Genomic DNA, 15,557 nt, shown 5'->3' on the forward strand with positions numbered 1-15,557 from the left:
ATGCAGGGGGCTGAAGCTGCACTGTGGACCCCAAATGAGACCTCATCCCGTAATGCTCCTCCCCAAGGAACATTCCCAGGAGAGAGGGTTACAAGGGGTGCTGGTGCCCTATGGCTCTGCCCAAGGTGGGAAGAACAACTGTCCCAGGAGCATGTGATGGGCCACTAAGCAAGCACAAGTGGCCAGCAGCCCCCACAGCCCAATGCCCCACACTCCTGTGCCTGGAATGGGGGCAACAGAGGAAGTCCCAGTCCTTTCTGGAAGGGCACAAGAGAAGGTCCTGGTCCAAGTGGAACACTAGAGGATATCCTAATTCGTGCCGGAATAGGCATCGGGGGAAGTCCTGGTAGTGTCCAAGAGTACACCAGAGGAAATCTGAGTCCTTCCCGAGAGAACCTTCCCGGTGAGCCGGGCTCTTCTTCCTCTGCCCTGGAGACGGCAGCAGCGAGTCGCGGCTGCGGCGCCCGGACCGCTCCGGCTCCACCCCACGTCGTCCCCGGCAGATCTTGGGACGTGAGTGAAGCCTCTGTCCCACCCTGGGACAAAGCCCCGATGTCACCTGTGGGAGAGGGAAAACAAGGGCTGACAGGAACAGGCGAGTTGGCTGCCGGGACAGAGGGTGATCTCCACGGGGGTGAGGAGGGAGCAGGAACAGCCTCCTCCAATTCCACAGCATCCTTGGGAGTTCCAGCCAAGGAAGTACTGAGCCCCTACACAGGTTGGTTTGCAGGATGAGCCCTCCTGTGCACACTTGCACACGTGTATGTGCACAGACACGTCAGGGTAAGCACGTGTATAAGCGCACATATTTTAAGTGTGCACAGACGTGTGTCAGTGCCTGTAGGCATATTGTAAGAACACATAGACATGGATGTAAATGCATGCACGCGTGTGAGTGTGCCCGGACAGGTGTCAGGTGCCACACGTGTGCGAGTGCACACAGTCATGCAGGCATATCTGCCCGTGTGAGCGTGCACAGACACGTGTGTCAGTGTTTGTAAACACGTAAGTGCACACAGATTTGTGCAAATGCACACAGTCATGCATGCATACATGCACACACATGTGAATATGCACATACCACACGTGTCAATGTAGCCATGTATGTAAGTGCACATGTGCGTGAGCGCACCCACCCCCAGCGGCCAGAAACCCCTCTAGGCGTGAGCGCGCCTGGCCAAGGTCACGCGTGTGCGCGCAGCATCTGTGTCAGCGGAGGCTGGCGAGGAGCCGGGCCGGGGGGGCCGAGGGGGGCCAGGCCTTGGCCGGGGCAGCAGCGGGAGGAGGAGGAGGAGGAGAAGGAGGAGGAGGGAAGTGCGGCTCAGACAGCGCGGCGCCAGCAAACACCTGCAAACAGCTCCGGGCACACAATGGCAAATACAGGTGGGAACCGCCGCCTCCGTCAGCGCAGCGATTGCATCAGACTCCGGCGCTTGCCAAGAGGCGAACGAGCCGGCCCGGGGGCCACCGGCACCGCAGCAGGGCCGCGCTCGACCTTCACCACTCCCCCCGCTCGCCCTGTATTAGTTTTTGCCCTCCTCGACCTCTCTTCTGCATCCTTCCAGTGTAGCTGGCGTGGTTAAAGTGAAGCCGGGCTTACTCGGCCAGGAGCACTTTTCTCGTTCCAGCTGTTCCCCCCCGAGGTAAATGTCGGCCCCTGCAGCTATTTTTAGCCGTGTGTTTTTCCCGTTTTGGTTTTTTTTTTTTGTTGTTTTTTTTTGATTTTTTTTTTTTTTTTGTTTTGTGTTTGGGTGGGTTTTTTGGGTTTTTTTTTTGGGGGGGGGGGGTGTTTAATTTTGTTTTTTTAAATCAGGATTTTCCAGGAAAGCATCGGCATCCCACAACACGCAGGGTATATCTGCTGCATGGGATAAATCTTCCTCCCGAGGTAAATCCATCTGTCCCACGGGGTATATCATCCTATCAACCCCTCGAGGTAAATCCCAGTCCCAGCAATTATTTTTAGTTGTGTTTTGTTTGTTTGTTGCTTTTGTTTTGGTTTGGTTTTTGTTGTTTTGGGTTTTGTTTGGTTGTTTTTTAAAGAGGAGTTTCAAGGAAAGCGTTGGCAACTGACAGCCCAGTCCAGGGAGCCCGTGGGGTCTGAATAAGGCTTGTGCCAGAGTCTGGGAGTGTCGGGGTGGCTGCTCCAGGCCAGGCACCAGGATCCGTCCACCACTCGGAGGAGGTAACGGCCCTGGGAAGTTTCTTGGGAGCTAGAGCCAAACCTACACCCTGCCAAACCCCACAGCCCCTGGCCTCGGGAATCCCCTGCCCTCATCCCTGAGAGGGGACAATGGCAGGGGCCACCTCTACTCCCCGGGGGCTGGAGTTCCCTTCTACCTCCCCAGTGCTGTTTCCATCCAAAAAGCCCCAGCAGGACTGGTTTCCCCCACCCCACCAGTGCCTAGCCCCACTTCTTCCAGTAACCCAATCCCAAAATAGGCTCATTAATGCTCCCACAGTCCAGGATTTCCACCACCGTCATCCCTGATGGGAGACCCATTGGGACCTGGAGTGCTCGCACTGCAAGAAACCCCACCTTCCAGGTACCCAGACTCATCACCATCCCTTGGTTCATGCCCGGGGTGCTTTTTCCACCCGTCCCACTTAAATCCCTTTGGTGCATCAGCACTGGCACAGCTGGAGGACCATGACACCAGGGTGAACATGGGGGCACTCACCCCTAACCCACCCCTTGCCTTTTCCTCTAGAGCCAAAAGCCAGTGGAGATGGCAAAAGCCTATTTTTAGCTGTGAGCATTAGCAACAGCTCTGTTCTCAGATGCAGTGGTTTCTGGATGGACACCATCACCTGCCTTCCATCATGCCTGGGCAGCCAGTGTCATGGCATCCCATCCCACCCAGGGGTGCCTGAGGATACCCTGCCCTGGGGAGCCTGAGAGGAGGGAGGAAACTTCCCGGGGGCTGGTGATCCAGTTGGACTAGGTGGTGCTTTTCGGAAGCTCCACGAGCTGCTTTTCCCTGTGGAAACGCCGTGTTTGGCAGATGCCAGCTGCACACTAAACTCCTGTTGGCTGTCATTGGGATAGAGGCTGAAGCCAGTGTGTGTGGGCGAAGGTTTGTATCACTGTGCTCCAAGACCCTTGTGTCTTCTCCCTCCTCCTGCTCTCGTGATGCAGCCCCTAACCCATGCTCCATGCTGGAGCACCCTGGAGACACCCCAATGCCACGTATGCAGGACCCACCTCATGCCTGGCTAAGCCCATGGCAGCAAAACCAGAGCCCAGCACGGGGGATAAAGATGATGGTGCTATAGGTGGGGGTGAAGTTAATTTAACTTCATCCTAGGCAGGCCAGCACCATCCCCAGCGAACATGATCCAGCTCAACATCTGATCCAGCTGGGGGTCACATCTGCTCCCAGGCCAAAGGCAAACTGCAGCATTACCCAAAGGGAGGGTAAAGCATTTTTGCTCCCAACACCCCTTCCCTAGGGTATTGACCCCAAGGAGATCACGCCAGGCAGGGGGCTGCTCTCTAAATACTACCTGGGGCAGCAAAAGCAGCCCAGAAACTCCTCTACCCCTGTGGTGTATATCCTGGGGGAGCGGCATCACATTTTCCAGTCAGGTAGAAGCTCTAATCCAGCGTCAGGATGGAAGCTGATGGTCAAGCAGCCAATTTGCACATGGTTTAAAGTGGGAAAAACATGTTTTCCCCTCCTTCCCAGGGCTCCAGCTACACCTCCAGATGGTCCCCAGGGCTCAGCACTGTCTTCACTCCTTCCGTATCAGATATGCACGGCAGCACCCAAAATAGCCGGCAGCCCAGGGTTAATTCCTCCCATACCTGAGCTGACATTTCAAGGCTGTTACACAATTGTGGAGATTCCTACAGTAACCCTAGGAGTTCCCATCAGAGTTTGGGAGGCTTCCACCCCCCACGGGGTTGTTTTCCCACCCAGAGGTGCATCCCATCTCCCTCCACCCCAGTGATGAGGGAAAAAAGCTAATCAAAATTATCTGATCTTTATTATGTAAAAACGGTAACTTTTATAAAAAGTTTATAAAGCAAGTACAAGGCACATTCGCAGAAATTCACCTTCCTGCACAAAAGGTACAAAAAGTTATACTCTAGTATAGAGCTCCACAATACATGAGGCCACAGCCCCAGAGAGTTTGGTTCATACTCGAGGATGTTTGTTCCCCCCTCCCCAAAACCCCCTAATCCCCACCCCACCATCCCATTAACCACCTTTAAAAAAAGGACTCGCTGCTATAATCCAAAAATATACAGACAACCTCCTCTTCATCATCAGTCTATCATTAAAAATATCTCATGCGAGTTCGGGTCCAAAGCTGGGATGCTGAGCTCCGTGGGTGGGATGCTGGCGGTGGAAGGCTGGAGGGGTCGGAACCAGCCGCTCCCCACTCGCGGTGCCCGGGCCCGGGGGAGGCGATGCCGGGGCCGGTAGGTCGCAGACAGCCCGGCGCCACGGAGGAAGCTGCTATTTACCTCCGGCTGATAACGAACCAGGAACCGACACTCGCTGCCTGTTTGCTAATTGGCATAGGGAGGTGATAGAAGAGAGGGGGAGGGAGGAAAGAGAAAAAATAACAGTGGTAATTAGTGCGGTGATAAGTGGGGTTGGCGATGGAGATTTCCGAAGAGGGGGTAGGAGCGGGGAAACCAAGCTGCTCGGGGACGACATCTGGCCCCCGGCGGGGGATGCTTGGATTGGGTTGGTGCTGACTGGGGTGCAGGTGGGAGGCTTGGAGGGGATTGCAGAACGCACTGGTCTGCGTTATTTGGATCGGTATCAGCCGTGGGTTGGGGGAGATGGACTGGGGTGCGGATGGTGAAAAATTGGGGTGCGAGAGGGAATCGGGGAGAGGGGAGCATGGGTTGGCTGGGGATCGGTCCCTCGGGACGGGGGGCCGGGACTCCACCTGGGGGGCGGGGAGGACTGGGCTGTGGATGGTGGTGGCGGTGGTGACTGGGGGCGACACTCACCTGATGGAGGTGACATTAGTGACACAAACTTCTCTCGTCTTTGGTGCGGAGTTCTGAGGCGAGTTCGGCCGCCTGCGAAGAGACGCGACAGGGCTTAAGATCACTCCGGCGGCTGGTGGTTCCCATTCCTCCCCATTCCCCACCGTGTCATGACCCACCAACACAGTCGGGGACTCTGCAGCAACTCCCGACTTACCACCTCAAACCAAACACATCCTCTGCCCTCCAAATCAACATACCTAGCCCCGCGCCCGAAGCGATCCTTACCTTAAGGGAGAGCAGGGTGGCCTCGGAAGAGGGGTCGCGGCCCTTGGACCCCTCCTCCAGCACGATCTCGAGGTCGAAGATGTAATCTATGACGTGTTGCAGGATCTCCACCTGGCTCACCTTGGTGCCTTGAGGGATGCCCGGCACCAGCTCTCGCAATTTCGAATAGCAGTCGTTCATATCGTAGAGCAAGTTCATGGGTTCTTCCAAGGCCGGGCTCTTATTGTGGCTGCCCCGGGCGATGGCCAAACTCTGCTCCGAGAGGCAGCAAACGGCCTCGTAGCAGCTCCGGACGGAGCGCACCGGGCTGATGGCTTTCATGGTGGGCTCGGAGCAGGTGTGGAGATGCAGGACGGGGGGATGCCTTGGAGCCTCAGGGGCTGTCGCCACAGCGAGGGTTTTGCTGGGACCTCCGGGCACCAGGACCGCCAAAGACTGCAGCTCTGAGAGCCTTACGTCTCACGCCGTGGACCCCAAACTTTGGTATCTCGCCGGCAGATTGGGAAGGGTGGGGGGGAGGCAACCCGCGCCGCGTTTATATAGGCAGCGCGACTTGACCGCGCCCACTACATGCAAATTATGAACAACACAACCCCCTTTTATGTAAAATAACCATTAATCTGTTCCCTTTTATGTAAACGAAGCCCTAAACCCCGCCTCCGAGTGTCAATGAAGCATCAAACTCCGCCCCTATACATAAATGGAGCCTTAAACCCCCTCTACTTCACCCCCCTCCTTCCCCAGTCCCCCAAATTGACCCTTCATGGCCAGAGTGACCCGACGGGGGATGACACGGCCACGCAGGTCCCCCTCCCCACGGCCAGACCCCTCAAAACCTCTTGGGGATTATCCCCTCCTAAACCCCTTCAACACCCCCGCATCCCCAAACTGTCCCACTCTCTTTCCCAGTGAATTCCCCCTATTTTTAGACGGGACGAAGGGGTTGCCCCCCCTCCCAACCGCCCTGTTTTAAGGAAATTAGTGCCGCCCTTTTCCTCAATCCGCTTCTCATCTGACCTCCAGACTTTCTGGCGTCAGGAATTATCTTGTGACCAGCAGAAAAAAATTAATTGCGGTAAAACTGAGGTTACGATGGAGAAACCAGATTTAGGTCAGCGCCTGTGAGAGGCCTGGAGGGTTTTTTATTTTGGAGGGGGGAGAGAAGATTTATAGGCAAAGGCGTTATCCCAGAAGAAGCGGTGTTGTGGGGGGCAGGGGGGGGATATGAAGGAAGCTGCCCTTCCGAACCATCGCTGCCTCAAAACTTACCGAACCAGAGAATGTCCACAGAAAAAGCCCAAAGCTGGAGCGATCTGGGGTCCCCCGTGGGTGTCACTGCAGCAGATGGCACATGGAGGGGTCCTGCAGAAGTGACAGCCCTGCAACACCCAGATTGTGAATCTGTATGAGCCCAGGGGGAAAAACCTCTCCTCTCCAAATATTCCCTTCAGTGGGATTTAGTTATGGGGGTGTTATGGGGGCATGGTTACGAAAGTGCAGGAAGGGAATGTTACAGTCAAGAAGGTTGGGGGCACCCTGGATCCTGCTCAGTCTGGTGGTCCCAGCTAATGAGAAGTGCAGGGGGGTGGGGGTACAGGCACTTGGACCAAATTGCTCCTGCCCCACGGCAGCGATTTATCCTAGATATGCCCAAATCCCAGTTCAGTAGTGCTGGGGTTTATTTCCTCCTCCCTGGGGATTTCAGGCTGGAGGGCACCCCTCCTCCCCACATCTCTCCCAAGCCATGAGCTGCTCAACAAAAAACCTTGAAAGCAGCATCCAACACTTTTTGGGGCTGGATTATTATTGTATCTTTTATTTTTTTCTCCCTGCTCCCCGCACTCCCCACTTCACTCGTTATGAATTTCCTGGGAAATTACCTCTGTGTAAAGGATAGCATCTTGGAAAAAGGCATAATTACCTCATTAACCTGTTTTGGGGCAAGGGCCAACAATCAAACCCCCCAACCAAAAATAATAAGAACAAAATAAAATTTAAAGAGAATTGAACATCTTTAAAAATAAATTATAAATTTAAAACTTAATGAAATTAACACAGATTTGTAAAAATGTTTACAAAACATTTAGAAACTCTTTTCATACCACCACCTGAATCCTCGTTATGACTTCCCCTCAATACAAAATAGCAGTGTATAGCCTCCGCTTATTCCCATACACCCCCTGTCATTTCCCAAGGGATGGTTGGGGGTCGCTGAAAGGCTTCAGAGGGACTGGGGGGGAGAGCTTTTGTTTGCAGGGGGGTTTTGTTGGCGGCGGTTCCCACAGGCCCTGCCTGGGCGGTGGGACCCGCTGCCTTTGCCCAGCTGTGGCCCGGGCCCTCCAGCTGTGTTGATCTAACTCCCGGCCCCAGACAGCCTGGCGCCAGCCCTGCGCACGTCATGCATTCACAGAGGGATGCGTGGCCAAGGCAACCTCCCCCCCCCGCGGCCCCCCCGCACCCCGCCCCCCTCCCCGCACCACCGCCACCGCCACGGCCACGCTGCCGCTGTATTCCGAGGGGATTCATTCCCATCCTGGGATACCCCGAGTGTGTAAGAGGGCTGGGAGCACACAGATGTTTTTATCTAATCACCCCAAGCGTGTGTAGCAATGCCCCATCCCCCGGGTGGATCGCTATTGAACAGAGGGGGTCACTTTTAAGGTGCTGTTGCAGTGGCAGCTCCGGGTTTGGGGCATCCTCATGCAGCGACTGCGGGGGGAGTGGATTTCTTGGCATGGAGGAGAGAAAAAGGGGGAGGAAGGGAGCACGATGATTTCATGGTGAAAGGGCCCACACTGGGTGTTTTATTAAAAGAAAAACTAAAATAAGTAGGAAAGTAAGCAGGAGCTGGGATTATCCACCTCAGCAAGCACCCCACCCCCCCAGGTCCCCAGGGGTGATCATGTACACGACTACAGCTCAGCCATTGCACCCCACCACCTTTCCCATTTTCCTGGGAACAGATCGTCAATCCCAGGGGATTTGCCCATGCTGCAAATACCTGAGAAGGTCTTTGAATCTTGGGGGGCGCTCACCAGCAGCTGCTTCCCCCTGTCCGAAAATAATATACCCCTTGGGCTTGGGTTTGGTTTGGTTGTTGTTTTTTGGGTTTTTTTTTTTTTTTTTTTTTCTTTTTTTCCTGAAATAAGTCAGTACAGGTGGCAGGATGTGAGGGATGTAACATGGAGTGGAACGGCCAGATTCGGCCTGGCTGCTGCATGGCAGGGAGGGTGAGCGTGGGGGTCCCTGTGTCTTGGGGGAATACCGCCAGTGTTCTGTGGGGATTTTCTTGTGTTTTGGAAGCTGGAGGCTGTCTAGAAGTGCTGGCTGCAGGGAAGGGATTTGGATAGGAGAGGAGAGGAACAGAGATGTGGCAGGGTGCCCAAGGCAGCTACAAAGAGAAGGGCTTTTCCCCAGGGGTCATCTGGATTCACATTCAGATGGGGCTGAGGTATAAATCCCATTTACCAGGGATCTTCAAAGGCCTTCAGGATCCTTTAGGAGCAAGGGAAGCTGAGAGACCTGGCTGGCTGTGCTCTGGCTCAGCACAAAATGGGAACAGGAGCTCATTGATTTTTGGAGATGCTTCAAGCCAGCCTCCCAGCCTGGGCACCCACATGGCATGGCACAGTAGCTATCTGAGGGCGTTTTGGTACTGGAGAAGAAATCTAGATGAATGCTTAAGGGAAAAAAGGGATTCCAAATTTTTAAAAGGGCTCTGAGATCTCTTTCCCACCTTATCCCCAAAGTCAGGTTGGCATGAGAAGGCAGTCCAGTGCCATTTAGTGATCCTGCTGAACACTGGGTGGCAGCTCTCTCAGTTTGTGCTGGGGCCGAGTGCTCCTGGAGGGACAGTGGGTCCAGGATGGGCAAGGACAGGCAGACGTTGTGGCCCTGCTCTGGCCATTGGTCACGCAGAGAATGTGCGGAAAGATTCCTGCTCAGTTTTGCAAGCCCTCCCTGGGCTCTCTGTAGCCTCAGTGACACCTCTATATTGAGCTATGATGTCCCAGATTTGGGGTCATTCAGAATCAATGGGGATTATAAATTGGAGCTGGCAGATATGGATGGATGGATGGATGGATGGATGGATGGATGGATGGATGGATGGATGGATGGATGGATGGATGGATGGATGGATGGATGGATAGGTGTCAGAATCCACAGCTCCTGCAGAAAGGAGCCTGGCCCTAGCCAGCTTTCTGCTCTGTGCCTCAGTTTACCCCCCTCACTCACCACAGGGACCCTCCACTAGAGCCAGACAATGCCGGAGGCTCCGCAGTGAGGTGCCCGGCCCCTCCAAGCCCTGTCACCAAGACACCTGACCTGGCCCTGGGGAATGTGCAGCTGTTTGTGCAGGGGATTAGCCCCAGGGACCAGCCCATCAGCCTGAGGTCCCATCCCAAGCCAGCCTGGAGGCAGCACCTAGGACACTCCCTACTGGTGATCATTAGGGACCAGCTGAACACCATGGGGCATTACCTTGTTCCAGAGTACCCTGGGGAGGGAGGAGGAGCACTCACATCCCTCTGGAAGGGAACCAGGAACTGTGACATCAACTGTGGACAAGCTGCTCAGTCACTGCCCGTGCCTCAGGTTCCCCACCTTTCCTCTCATCCAAAGTCCAGTCAGGAGCAGAGGAGCCCTCAGAGCCAGAGGGAACCACATATTCCCATGAGGAGTCAGAGCTGCTTCCTCAGGGCAAACCCTGGACACCTCTGTTCCCTGCAGAGAAGCGGCTGGGACACTTGGAACATCCCTGGATAGTACCGAGAGTGGACTGGGGGCCATGCAGGCCCAGGCAGTGTTGGACAGGCAGCAGTGGCCGTTCCCAGCCCTGGGATTCCCACAGCTGCTTCCTGCTGCCCTATCTCACGGGCGCATCTGGGGAGCCAGGAGTAGCCGGCACCACCAGTGCTTCCGGCACTGACCCCCGCTGCCCTGGCCTCTGTTCTCACCACCTCCCCCCAAGTCTGGACAGAGCCTATCCCTTCCCCTCCCCATCCTGACATGACAGCAGCCCCTCTGAGTCCCATCTGCACCCTGAGGAGTCTTTTCCCTCCCAGGACCCTTTTGGGGCACCCCCAGTGTTTTGGGGGAACTGGAGCACCATATCCTCATGTTACCCCAAGACTGATCAGCTCATGCCATGTGACCTCTATAACCCAGACCCTGGTGGGGGGAGTCCATGTGGGTGTCCCCAGCAGGGTAGGTGCTGAGGCGCTGTGCCACTACTGGAGGGACACTCACAATTTGGTCTGCTCCCTCCTCCCTCTACCCTTTTGATTCCTCCCTTTCCAAACTGCATCCATCCAAATTGCATCCCTTGAAAAGGAGGAGGAGAATGGGGCTGGGGGTGCAAAGGCTGCAGATGTGAGCAACCCTTGTTCCCCTGGCTCCTGCAGGTGTGGAGACACTGGGCTGACTCAGAGGGGCCCTGCCCTGCTGCCACTGCCAGGGTGACAGCAAAGCAACTCCGGCCTCCCACAATATCCTCCCAGGGCTGGGTGCAGCAGCAAGGGCGCAGTGGGCACCCAAACCTGGCACTGTCTTTGCCACAGCCTCCCCCCAAACGTGGGGTGCTGCAGCCCTGGCATGGTCCAAAGAGGGCAAACAGGCATGGGGAAGAGGAGCCCAGCCTGTGTTATGTGGGGTTCCCAGGAAGAGTTTTGCTACTCCCTGCAGCCTCCACCCCCAGTGCTGCCATTTCTCAGCACCCCACATTCCTCCCCCCAGGTCCTTCTGTGCTGCAGGATGTGGCTTTGCCAGGCTGCCTTATTACGCTCAGAGACCGTTACAACTCATCGCACCCCCACCCTGCATTGCCCAGCCCTAAAGCACCCAGGAACCCTCCTCCAGAAAACCAGACACACACCCTCAAAACCCTTAAACGTCCCAGATCCTCTCCAAAACCCAACACAAGCCCCTGGCCTAGCCATCCATCCCCCTACCACCAGAAAGCCACATCACACAGCATCACATGGAACAGCCCCTCCATGGAAAAACATGGTGGGAAGTGGGGGGGAAGAGAGATGTTTTATCTCAGCCCCCATCTGCCCCTAATAAGGCAGGCTTATTTTTAGTGGAGGTGAAAGCCAGAGCAACCAGCCCAAGAGCTTTTTCCACTCACATCTGCATTTGTACAATTTGGGTTTCCTGTCGTGGTTTCGGCGCTTTTCAAACCTGCCCAAATTGTTATTTTCTTTGCTTGGCAAAGAGCGCTACAGATCCCTCCTTCTGTATCCTCAATATAAATATCTTGGTAGCATCACCTTCCCAACCTCCCCTGTCTAACCTCCCCATTCATCCGGCCTCCCGTCATGCCGTTATCTTGGAATGGGATCCAAGCCTTGCCATGGGGCTGGGATGCTGGCAAAGTTTCAGAGTGGACCAGGTAATTCCTATCCTGGATTGTGCCTTTCCAGTCCCAGTGCAGAATGAGAAGCCACTCTGCAGACCCTGAAGTAGGGAAACTGAGGCAGGGAACAGCATCAGTGCTGTAGTTTGCAGATGGGGACTCCCCAGCTTGTTTACCCCAGGGGCTTTTCGGTTGTGTGGTCACGCTGGGTTTAAGCAGGACTGGGAAGCAAAGGTGAGGGGTAAGGGTTGTGCCCATCCTCTGCTGTGAACCCATGGGGATGGGCACAGCTCATCACAGAGTTGCCAGGGAATGGGGTAGGTCAGGCTTGGCTCAAGCACTGGAGGAAGACACCTGGGTGTCCCCCCCAGCTTCCTCTGACACATAGTTTCCATCTGCCCGGAGCAGATGCCATGTGAGAGGCAGTGGCAGAGTGAGGAAGAGCTCTTTCCTCTCCTCTCAAGCCACATCTTTCAGGAAAGGGGGGACATGGAGTGTCCCCTCACTGCTCCTCCAACCACTGGAGCTGTGACTGTACAATCCAAGGACCCTAACCCAGTCCAAGGACCCAGTGGCCAAACTGGGGGTCCCCATTCCCAAATCCCAGCACTGAGACTCTTCCTGCCCCAGTTTCCCCACTCAGGGTCTTAAAAGCAGCTTCTACCCTCTTGTTGGGAATGAAAAGTCAAAATTCAGGCCTGGAATGCTGTAGTCCAGCCCCAATATCCACTTGTTTCTCCATCTTTTGGCCCCTCTCCTTATCTCATCCCCTGATGCCAGCAACTGGGGAGACAAGTGCAGGGCTTCCAGGGGAACTACTCAAAAAGCCTTACATCTGGGCACACCCATCCCGGTCATTCCCTGCCACGAAACCCCAGTGTGGCTGTCCTGTCTGGCACCATTCCTTAGGATGACAAGGATGCTGGAGTGCAAGGCTGAAGGCAAGGCCCTCTTGTCCCTGTCCCCAGCTCCCTCTACAGAGCCAGCTGCTGAACCAGCTGTGGGACCAGGTGTCAGAAGCTGACCTGCACTCACTTTCTCACTGTGTTTAGTTAATTTTTTCACTCTGTGTTCACACAGGGAACTTGATTTTCTACAAAAATGTCCCAGTGTGTGTCCCCACTGCAGACTTGGGGACAAGTCCCATGCTGGGCTCAGCCCCTGTGACACGGGGATGTGATGGCACCTTCTGTGCCCTCAGCCATGGAGTTGGGGGAACATCTGGCGTCCAGCACAGATATGGGAGCCAGAGGTCACACACAGCCTGTAGCACCTGTGGATGCACATACAGGTATGTATGGAACCCATGTATGTAGGTAAGTGTGTATAGGTGACCTGTATTGCTCCTGAACATGCCTACGCTCGCCCCTTCCGTACCTGTGTGCCACCCCCACCTGGACGGACATGTGCTGTGTTTTGTGTGCGCACGTACGTACCGTATGTACAGCTCGTACCGTAAATGCCGTGTAGGTGCGCACTCCTGCCGGGCGGGACACGGTGCGGCTCAGCAGAGCCACCCTGTGGCAGAGCGCGGCACTGCAGCCTCGGCCCAAGGACACGGACCCACGGACACACAGACGCGGTGTTCATGGTGGGCATGTGACATTTCACTTATTACATGGGGGCATGTGATAGATCACTTATTATATAAGGGTTAAACGCTATGTTACTTAATATATGTAGTGTGTCCGAGTCCGTGTGAGTGTGCGTGGTTGTGTCTGTGTTTGTGAGTGTGACTGAGTGTGTCTGAATGTGCGTGTGTCTGAGTGTTTCCGAGTGTGTCCGAGTGTCCAGTTGTGCGTGACTATGTTTCAATGTGTCCGAGTTTGTCGGCTGAAGGTATTAAGTACCTTAACCGCTTCCTTATGCTAATCTCTTACATTGGACTCAATGTGAATGGGAGATACCCACCGCAGGAATGACACCACCTCAACTCAGTACAATATGGACACTTTTTCTTTTTTGCTAATTTTCTGGTAAATTGTCTTTGACACTTCTCAATTGTAGATTTTTACTGTTTCTTAGGTATTTATCATTCACTAGAAATTAATTAGAAATTCTCATTTACAAAATAAAGTTATTATAGAAGTTACAGATTAAGGCTAGAATATGAGAACTTTCTGACCCAAACAGTCCTGATCTTCTTGTTTGAAGCAGAATTATTTTTTTCCTCAGATGCAAAGGCTCAAAGTCAGCTGCTAGTGTTCTTGTCTATGCACAAAACAGGCAGGCTGCCTAAGCACTGAGGCCTAAGACATTTGAAATAGTAATTAAATAGACATAAAACAATACTAAAAATGATAACAGCACTAATTGTTTAGAATTTTAACTACCATACTAAAGCTGGTGAAGTGACTTTCTTTTAAACTAGCCATTACAATTTATATGTAACAGGTGTGTCCTGCCAATACAGTATTTTCTATCTTTTCTTTCGCTCTGCTAGAAGACACTTCAGAGTCCTTTCTTACTTTCAACTGCTGTTTCTTAAATTCTTCTTATAACAGTTTTTTTAATGCAGCCTCACCTGGGGCAGCCACTGCTAACTTTTGCCTCAGTATTGTTTATTTATTGCATTAATTTGGTTTTCAGGATAAGCCACATCAGTTTGATGTGCTTACAGAGTACTTAATGTTACTGTGCCCTAAACACGCGCTCTGTAAACATTAAAGCATTTCAAGGAATCACAGAACCACAGAATGGGTCGGGTTGGAAGGAACCACAGTGGGTCATTTGGTTTTACCTCCCTGCTTAGGGAGGGTGTCTTTAGAACACAAGGCACAGCACATTTATTCACTTTTATCTGTGGTATTGCACTTACAGAAGACTTGGCAAATTAGTGCAAACCTTACACAAAAGCCAGGACTGTTTTACATCAATGGTGTGAAGCTGAGAGCGGTTAAAATCTCAGGAGAGATTAGGCTGGGTGTCAGGAAAACGTTTTCTACCCAGAGAAAACGGGGGCTACAGGCCCTTGCAGGCTTCGTAGGGAAATGGTTACAGCACCAAGCCTGACAGAATTTAAGAAATTTGCACAACTCTTTCAGTATGTGCTGGGAATGTTGGGGTGTCCTGTACAGCAACACAAGTTGGACTTTGATGTGTCCCAACTCAGCACATTCTGTTATCTTGTGATTTTTATGATTCACTTAGGGCAGCACACTCCACTGCTGCTCTTCTACACGAGTATTTAGCTCAGCTTACATGCTAAAGCAGCCAGATTCCAGGTGTTGCCTGTGTTATAGATAATAACCAAATCAAGTCGAATTAAATAGCAAAACAGCAATTTTTATTTTTGCGACCGAAAATACGGACCTGGGAAGCCACAAGCGAAAACACGACAGCGCCGAGCCCGGGTCGGCACTGGGTGGACACACACGCTGATCTGACCTCTATTGCATCAGACCCCCCTGTGTTCACACCCTGCTATTTCGGAGAGTCCAACTTCATACAGTTTTTCCTGGCCTGAGGCGAGAATTTCCTTTGTTTCTGCAGCAAATTCTCATATTTAAATTAAATCCTTTTCTGGTGCTGCCCAGACAAAAGTCCTTCCTGCATGCCGATGAAGGCAGTGTCTGCTCCTATTGACGTGTAATGAAGTGCTGTCTTCTCGCTCATGGGAGCCATCGGAGGTGATGGGCGCTTTGGCAGGTATTTTATAGATGATCTCTTCCCGTCCGATGATGATGATGATGATGATGATGATGATGGTGATCTCTTCCCGTCCTTGTGGAGATCACCGGGCTAGGTCTGTTGATATGCTAATTACGGTCGTTGTCTATGGCCCCGGGTGCTTGGTGTTTGAGGGGCTCTTTTTATTTTATTTTATTTTACACAATCCTTTTATATAAACACGAATTATAACATGTATCACACCTGGGCAGTCAGGATGACAGTATTTGTGAAGCACAGCTATACACTCACATTTGATCATTACTTAAAATTATGCTGCATTTCTTAGAA

At 53.2% G+C, this 15,557-nt stretch overlaps 1 protein-coding gene and 1 long non-coding RNA gene across 6 annotated transcripts; one reads left to right on the top strand and one right to left on the bottom strand.

The window, feature by feature from the left end:
* Nucleotides 1–1,261: 1,261 nt before the first annotated feature.
* LOC117007675 lies at nt 1,262–3,868 on the top strand. 5 transcript variants are annotated; one of them, XR_006163119.1, is made up of 3 exons: nt 1,262–1,643; nt 1,814–2,546; nt 2,782–3,868. It is a non-coding gene; the product is annotated as an uncharacterized LOC117007675 (long non-coding RNA). The 5 variants fall into 5 exon arrangements; XR_004420190.2 differs by having other exon boundaries at nt 1,814–2,185; nt 2,463–3,868; XR_004420189.2 differs by having other exon boundaries at nt 1,814–1,888; nt 2,044–3,868.
* A 103-nt stretch (nt 3,869–3,971) lies between these two features.
* On the bottom strand, nt 3,972–7,169 carry ID3 (inhibitor of DNA binding 3, HLH protein). The gene is made up of 3 exons (XM_033080992.2): nt 5,240–7,169; nt 4,973–5,044; nt 3,972–4,519 (listed from the first exon to the last, which is right to left on the bottom strand). Exons 1-2 carry the CDS (start codon nt 5,558–5,560, stop codon nt 4,988–4,990), a joined length of 378 nt encoding a protein of 125 aa, XP_032936883.1. The 5' UTR covers nt 5,561–7,169; the 3' UTR covers nt 3,972–4,519; nt 4,973–4,987.
* Between the last annotated feature and the right edge of the window lie 8,388 nt (nt 7,170–15,557).

This window comes from Catharus ustulatus, chromosome 26, assembly GCF_009819885.2.
Source record: "Catharus ustulatus isolate bCatUst1 chromosome 26, bCatUst1.pri.v2, whole genome shotgun sequence".
Classification (NCBI taxonomy): Eukaryota; Metazoa; Chordata; class Aves; order Passeriformes; family Turdidae; genus Catharus; species Catharus ustulatus.